The sequence below is a fragment of the Myotis davidii genome, unplaced genomic scaffold, assembly GCF_000327345.1.
Source record: "Myotis davidii unplaced genomic scaffold, ASM32734v1 scaffold233, whole genome shotgun sequence".
NCBI lineage: Eukaryota > Metazoa > Chordata > Mammalia > Chiroptera > Vespertilionidae > Myotis > Myotis davidii.
The window spans coordinates 2,170,978-2,178,804 of NW_006285917.1; the positions used below are offsets into that span (position 1 = coordinate 2,170,978).

A 7,827-nucleotide genomic window follows, 5' to 3' on the forward strand; every position below is an offset into this window, starting at 1 on the left:
ATAAAATCTGGAGAACAGGTTGAGCCTGCATGATGATTCATGTGGCCTCTGCTTTTGGTTCCCCAGACACACTGTCTGTCCTAGAGACCACACACTCTTGCCCCTACTACTTCCGTCCCTTTTAGTTTTCCATTTTCTCTGTCTCCTTTCCTCCCTTTTCCTGCTCCCCTTCAACACTCCAGTCTCAAGCTGGGTTCCCACATCAGCTGGCCTGTAGGGTCTGGGCAGGGGTCGGGGTGCCCGCCATGGCTGAGTCCCTCACCTCCTCATACAGTCGCCGCAGGAAGTCGATCTCCTCGGTCAGGGCCTCCGCGTTGGCCTCCAGGTCTGACTTGCGGAGGTAGGCGCAGTCCACATCCTGGAAAGGTGGTCAGTCTTTGAGCTCAGAGGACCCCTGGTGATTGTCCCCCTAATGTCCTCTTCTCAGCCATTCACGGAGGCTGGGTGGAGGGGGAAGGACTCCCAGGGTTCCCATTCCCATCCCATCTCCATACCTTCTCAACTTCCTGGGATGGGCCTCACAACCTCCCCCCCTTCTAAGAACAAACCCCTTTCTGTCTTGAAGATGGGCCACCAGCCTTTCCCCCTCTCACCTGAGGTAGCTTACCTCCCATTTCTCCTTTTTACTCACCCTGTTCCAGGACGCCTGCCCAGACGGACTCCCTACTCAGACATCTTGGCCCCTCCCTGTCACCCAGCACTCCTCCCAGACTCCATCTGGCCGGTCCAGGTTCTGCTCCATCCTCCCCCTCCTTTTATTCAGACATCACACAGCTCTAGACAGGACACTGTCCCTCAACAGAGACAGACCCAAGCCACAGACCACACCTCCGAAGCTGAGCAGGACATCCAGAGGGCAACCCGGCCATCCCCGGACCCAGGACACAGTAGATATTCCAAGGGTATTGACCTTTGTCAAAGCTCTGGATGTGCCCTCCATGACCTGATCTCTGGGAATTCCCCATGTGATTTGACAAGGTCACTGCACCCCACACTGAGGTTGAGACCCTCAGGGTCTCCCCAGGAAGAGTCTGTCATTCTAGGATCCCTCATGTCTGTGCTCCCCAGTATCACATGACTCACCTTCTTCAGAGCCACAAACTCATTCTCAGCTGTTGCTCTCAGAGAAACTTCCTCCTCATACCTGAGGCAGAAGAGGCAGAGAGGGAGGTCACAGAAGGACAGGTCTCCCATGAACCCCTCCCACTTCATACCAGAGCAGGGGCCAATCTTAGGAACCTCCCACCACAGCTGGACCCCTGGCAGCCCTGTTAGGTCCTTTTGGTAGGATTTAGGGTCTCTCTGCCTTGAACTGAGGGGTCCCTGGGGCTAATCTTTTGGGACATCATAACTGCTCTGAGGTCACCTCAGGAGGCAAATAAGGCCTCAGCCCCAGCCCCATGCTGGGCATGGCCAGCATCCCCTCTGGCGCACAGCAGCCCAGGCACCCTTCACTGAGTGTGCATCCTTGCCCAGGTGTGGGTCTATGAGTTCCAGAGGCCATCAGCACTCAGAGCCCTGAGCTGTGGGACACCCAGGGCCCCAGGACATGTAGGGCTCATATCACATCCATGGGCCATGTGCTATAGGTGGGAGGTCAGGAGGAGAAGGCCTGGAAGATGCCAGAAGCCTTCTCCCCACAGAGCACAGGTAACAGCTGCTGGGTGGTCAGACTCCAAGGAGAGAAGGCTAACGCAGGGGAGAGATGTCCTGGGGGAATCACAGCCCTACTCTCAGGCAGGCGTCTGGGCAACAACTGCACAGGTGACAAGATCCTACTACATCCTGCCACCCTGGCCTGCATGGCTGCTCACCCTGCTTGGAAATTCTTCTCATGTCAAATCCAATGGTCTTTAACCTAAGTCCTTCCCTGTGTCCAACATCAAAGCCAGCCACACTCACTTCTTCTTGTAGCCCTCCATCACCTCCTGCACGTGGTTGAGCTCTGAGGCCAGCCTCCCGCTGTCGGCCTCCACACACTCGGCCTTGCGCCTCAGCGTCTCGATGTAGCCCTCAAACAGCGGCTCCAGGTTGCTCTCGCAGCACTTGCGGTTCTGGTAGTACTGCCACTTGGTCTCCAGCAGCTTGTTCTGCTGCTCCAGGAAGCGCACCTGCCATTCAGGGTGGAGAAGAAGGGTCAGATGGCTCTTGGTGCCCCAAAGCCCACTTGGAGGGTTGCTTTAAAGTAAACTTCCAAAGCTGCAGCTCAGCAGAAATTAGAGGTGGACAGTGGTAGACAAATCAACTCGGGAAATTCCTGATTATGATCTATATCTGGATTTTCCGACTTAGGGATGGGAGCAAGGGGCTGGGAAAGGTCTGTCCCTTCTCAGGTGAACTGAGTTATCCCGACCTGATGAGTCCAAGTAGCATGTAGTCAGGCTCCAGGAGGAGGGCTCACCCCCTCACCTTGAAGCTAGAAGAGGTGCCCTCTTAGGCAGAGTTCCAAGATTCAGATCCCAGCCTGGGGTGTGTGGTGACAGGTAACAGGGAGATGATGTCACAAGCCATCTAGAGGAGAGCTCGGCTACCCTGGCCCCTGGCCCCCTTCACTGGGTGGCCAATCCACCTTATGCCTCAGAGGGAACACAGTCCTCAGGTGGGGCCTGGAACCTCTGTAACTTCAGAAGCAGTTGCCATTTCCTCTTCAATGTCCTGAACTCTAGTTGTGCCTCCGAACGGCCAGGTCACACCTCTCTTCCATGAGCTCTGCCTATTTGAACTCCCAGCTGCATCTTCTGGGTCTTGTGTGAGTGCCTGTTCTTGTTTGTGTGTCTGCCCCTCTCATCAGAGTGGGGAGCTCAGGCCGTCAGAACTCTTTCTGCCCCTGACTCCCCTCTCAGTGCCCAGACTGAGTCCTGTACATGGGTGGAGCTTAGGAAGGTGTGTTCAAGGACACCCACCTTGTCAATGAAGGCAGCAAACCTACTGTTAAGACACTTGATCTGCTCCTTCTCCTCATGCTTCACGCACTTCGCGCTGGGGTCGATCTCCAGGTTGAGGGGCGTGAGGAGGCTCTCATTGACGGACACGGTGGTGATGCAGGGCGGGCTGGGCCCGCACACGCCGCCTGAGCGGTATCCGAAGCTGCGTCCACAGGAGCCAGAGCGGAAGGCTCCGCAGACGCTCTGGCTGCCAAAGCCCCCTGTGAGGCCGCGGTAGCAGGAGACCCCGCGGTAGGGGGCGGCGGTGATGCAGCAGCGCCCGGGCCGGGGCCCGCAGGCGGAGGCACAACTGAAGGTGCCTCCAGCACAGTAAGATCCACAAGTCATGGTGTTTCTTTGGGACACGGAGGCTCTGAGGAGGGAGAGGTCCTAGTGGAGGGTATAATGGACAAGGTGTTTGCGTCTCGGACATCTTTGGGCCTTTTATATATGTGGGGAGCCTGGTGCGTCCATGGGTTGGAGCAATTAGCCGTCTTTTATGGGCTTGGGTTGCGTAGCTGCTGTGTTCTCCCTTAATGTACTTAATTGGGTTCCAAATGCGGCCAGATGTTTATGGCCTTTTACCCTAAACGGCACAATTTTTATCTTCAAAGAGCCAGCTCACATCTTCCACGCTCACCCCAACCTTCCTCTATACAGTTGTGGAGACTCGGGAACTGGAGGATGAGGGAGCAGTGACTCAGGTTGGAGTGGGGGGGAAAGGCGGGGCTGCTGCTCCTCCAGTACCATCCCAACTGATGACGTCAGCGCCGCTGTCCGTGGTGCTGGTTGGACCGGCCCTGAAACACTGGGAGAGTGTGAGATCCACCCGTGACATGGAACTTGGGGTGCGCTTGGTGATTTCCCTCACACTGATGACCTCGTTCTGCATTGCCAAAGCTCCACACTTGCACAATCTCTCAATTATCCCTACACCTATCCAACACTCGCACACTGCTCCCAAATCCCTCACATCTATCAACATATTTCACCCCCTAAACACACACACACACACATACACAAACACACACACACACACACACTCACACACGCACACACACACACACACTATGCACTCACATGCTGGCCTTCCCACCCACAATCTCACACACACTCGCATGGTCGTGTGCACTCTCACCTACCCTCTACCCCCCTTACACACTGACAAGACCCTAAGCCAACTTATTAGACCTTCTTGTCCAGCCCATGCTGAGGGAGGCATCCCCTCCCTTAGAGTCTTCTATGAGTCCTAAGGGGACACACACTGGCTCTCTGGCCTCAAGAATGTCCAACCATTTCCAACAAGCTCCCAAGAAAGGATAGTGTGCCTGGGTTTCACCTGAAGCCTCTGTGTTTCCTCCAGGGCTCAGAAGGTCTAAGGTGGACACCACTGTTATGTGTCTACATGGCATTTGGCTCAGATATAATTAGATCTAGATAGAGCCATATGAGGAGAGCACCCAGCCCCCTGCCATTCCCACTGAGTCTGTGCTGCTTTCCATGTTATGCCAACCCTGCCACCTCATTCCCTTTATGGCAGTTTGTCAGCAATCCTGGAAGAGGTCACAACAAATCCATATTGGTGTGTGCTGTCCATCCAGTGTGGATGGTGTGGGCCTTCAACCCAAAAGGACTGGGTGATTTAGGGCTAGGCACTTCACTCCTCTGGGAAATGGAGTACGCCTTTTCCCTCCTATGTTGCCTTGAGGAGTTACAGAGATGTGCACATGCTCAGTAAACTCCAGAGCACAATGCAGATGTTCTTTATTGCAATCATTAAGAAGAAGGAGGTACCCTGGCTGGTGTAGCTCAGTTGTTGGAGCACCGTCCTGTACACCAAGAGGTGGTGTGTTGATCGATCTCTCTTTCTCTCTCTCTCTCTCTCTCTCTCTCTCTCTCTCTCATCAATAAAATTCTTTTTTAAAAAAAGAAGAAGCAGTAGGCTCTGGGGCAGCATTTTTCTCAGAGTTCACATTGTGACTCACTCATGGAAGCAACCAGAATTTTAATTAAATTAGAACAAAATCAAGTAGAGTGAAATAAAATAGAAAAAATCAGAGTGCATCATATATAGCAAGAATAACATTTCATGACCTTTTTGTTTCAATTGTATGTGGTGTGTATATATGTATGTATTTTGTCACTATGTAAAATCATTTCTTAATATGATCGAAACTAAAAAGTTTAAATACCCAGCATATCAGTTAAGAACACAGGCCCAGGTTCCAAAATGCCTACTTTCAAAGTCCAGCTCTGTGACTTTCCTGCAATTACTTAACCTCTCTGTATCTCATTTTATGATTTGTAAAATGAAGATAATAGAACCCACCTCATAAAGTTGTAAGTATTAAAAGAATTAATCCATGTAAAGCACTTAGAACAGAGCCTGACACACTCTAAGAATTTAGTCATATTAGTAGAGGTTGTTGCTGCTGCAGCAGTAGTTACAGTGACAGGTTTGATGGGGAAGTAGAGATATATGTTATTGATGTTATTGTTGCTGCTGCTACCATGGATATAGCAACAGGTTTGATGGAATATACCTGCTCACATATGTAAAATTCTCACTAATGTTGACTATCTTAAAGAACTAGCAGAAGGATTAAATCAAGTAATGCATGGACAATGTTTAACCCAATACCTGGCACACAGCAAGTGCTCAATAAGTGTTATCTACTCTTACTCTACCATGGGGATCAATCCAAGAGGCAGGGAGGACCTGAGACCTTTGGCCATGGTTACTTTCTTTACCCTGGAAAAGAACCCCAAATCAAATGTCCCTTCTTCAATCCCTACTATAGCCCAGCTGCCCCTGGGAAGGCTCCATGACAATCTCTCTTATTAGGCAAATGGAATATGTCACTAATCCTTGGGCAATCACACTACTGGATGAGAAGAGAATCTTGGACAAACCAATAAGTCTGTTATTTGTGAATAATTCATAAATTTATATTTCTTATTTAGCCTTAATAGACCATTAAAAATCCTCATGATTTCTAAAAATAATATGATAATGCAAACCATAAATCAATGGCATGTGCGCTCGTCTTGCATTTTACCTAATCCTGAAACCTCCTGATTGGGCAGTAGCCCAGGGATACCATGGGTTCAAGGGTGAGAGATATGACATTGATGATCTGTACACATGTAATGGAATGCCAAAGAGAGCAAGGGAAGTTAAGATTTCAGTGAAGCTGGACAGTTGGAAGTTGGAGTTCAAAAAGAACGTCCCAGAAGGAGGGCAGGTAGTCATGGTTTCCTCAAGGAGCTTCCATTGTTATCTCCCATTTGGGAATGCTCTATATAAAAGAGAGCACTCTTTATTCTGGAGTCGTCACCATGCTTGTGGAGATAGGGTGAACCAAAAGACCTTCAGATCTGGAACTCAGAACCTCCTCTTTTAGCCTAAATGGATTTTTTTAAGGGATGCTTAGAAAGAAAGGGCAAAATCGGTGGTTTTAACATTAGAATGTTTTTGTCACTTCATTCTGTTCCTGTGGAGGATGTTGAGGTGATCCCCCAAGATGGATGATGGGCTCGACAAGATAACATCTTGTTGGGGGATTCCATGATTCTGTGATTGGTATGTCCCAGCCATAGCCTGGACCCTGCCTTAATATTGGAGGGAAGAAGGCACTAAGAGAAGGAAGGAGACATGGATTCTGGAGCTCCCCACCTGACAGGGAAGACAGACCCCGATTTATGTGAAAGGTCAGAAGTCTGAAGGGGGCTGCTTTTGAGATGTACCATCAGATGCTCAGGAAAGCATCCTATCGACAGTGCCCATTCTGGGGCAATGTGGAATGCAGCTGGTCTGATGGGAAAGGCAAGAACGTCTCCCTGGAAAGAGAGAGAACAGGCTTCAGTAAAGAGGCAGGCAGGATATGTTTACTTGGAGGTATTTCAGAGAGGGGGCAGACAGTAGAGACACCTGAGGGCCCTTGCAGGAATGAATCATGAGATGCTGTGGTGGTGAAGAGCCAGCTGAGACAGAGACCTAGGAAGTAGGGCCAGTGTCATCTCTGGGATTCTGTTCCATGGCTGCAGGCTGGGAGGCAGCCTGTGGGCTCTACATTTGAGGATACCAAAGCATCTGCACACTAGGCCTGTAGGTATCCAAGAGGCCACGCCTTCTATAACCTTGCAGCTCAAACTTTCTGTTCACAGAAAGAAGGTTCAGGCCAGGTTCCAGAGAGAGAAAATGAGGGGTGCGGGAGTGGGTGTGTACACAGCTCCTGAGCTGCTAATGAGAGAATTGACCTCAGGCCAACCACCAGGAAGGGCGGTTGAGTTAGTGAGTTAAGGAGAGGCTCAAGTCAGAGCCCTGCCTCCTCAGCCAAGACAGCTGGGACAGTGGCCAATTGTACGTGAGAGAACAGGGGACCAAAGGCCCCCGTGGGGATCCTGGAGGAAGTGAAGCTTGACTCAGGAGTTCTGTCCTTGGTGAGGTCTGCCCCATTAACCAGGCTAAGCCCCTGAACATTCCCCAGCCCATGTCCCTGCCCTGTGAAGATTCAATGTTATAAAGCTGGAGCTGAGGTTGCCCACCTCTTTAGGTACACCTACACCTTGCCCTCAGTGCCATGCCCTTCCCCCATCAACCTCCTCTTCCTCTGCTCTTCCAAACTTGGAATGTCTCCTCTCCGTTACTTCTGGATTTTTCCCCATTGTACCTGCACTGTCCTCCACTTCCCTCTTCTTCCCTCTCTCTACCCAAATCTCCCCTCCCTACCATCCTCCTTGTCCCCCAGCCAGTCTTTGTTCTTCGTTCTAGTGGCCCTGCAGAGTAAAGTTAAAACCAGGCATCTCGTCTCTCTTTTTTTCCTATAAATCTACTTCTTTCCTTCCCCAACACTACCACACTACCCTAAGGCCTTCAGGATTCTTGCCCTCATTGACTGGT

General features: G+C 50.8%; 1 protein-coding gene across 1 annotated transcript in view; it reads right to left on the reverse strand.

Annotated features, from left to right (window-relative positions):
• Positions 1 to 3,272, reverse strand: part of LOC102755900 (keratin, type II cuticular Hb6) — a 41,748-nt gene extending 38,476 nt beyond the window's left edge. The window contains exons 1-4 of the mRNA XM_006757107.1: positions 2,904 to 3,272; positions 1,903 to 2,111; positions 1,084 to 1,144; positions 263 to 358 (exon numbers count right to left, since the gene is read on the reverse strand). Coding sequence (XP_006757170.1) covers positions 263 to 358; positions 1,084 to 1,144; positions 1,903 to 2,111; positions 2,904 to 3,272 — 735 coding nt within the window. The remainder of the gene's footprint in view (positions 1 to 262; positions 359 to 1,083; positions 1,145 to 1,902; positions 2,112 to 2,903) is intronic.
• Positions 3,273 to 7,827: the final 4,555 nt, after the last annotated feature.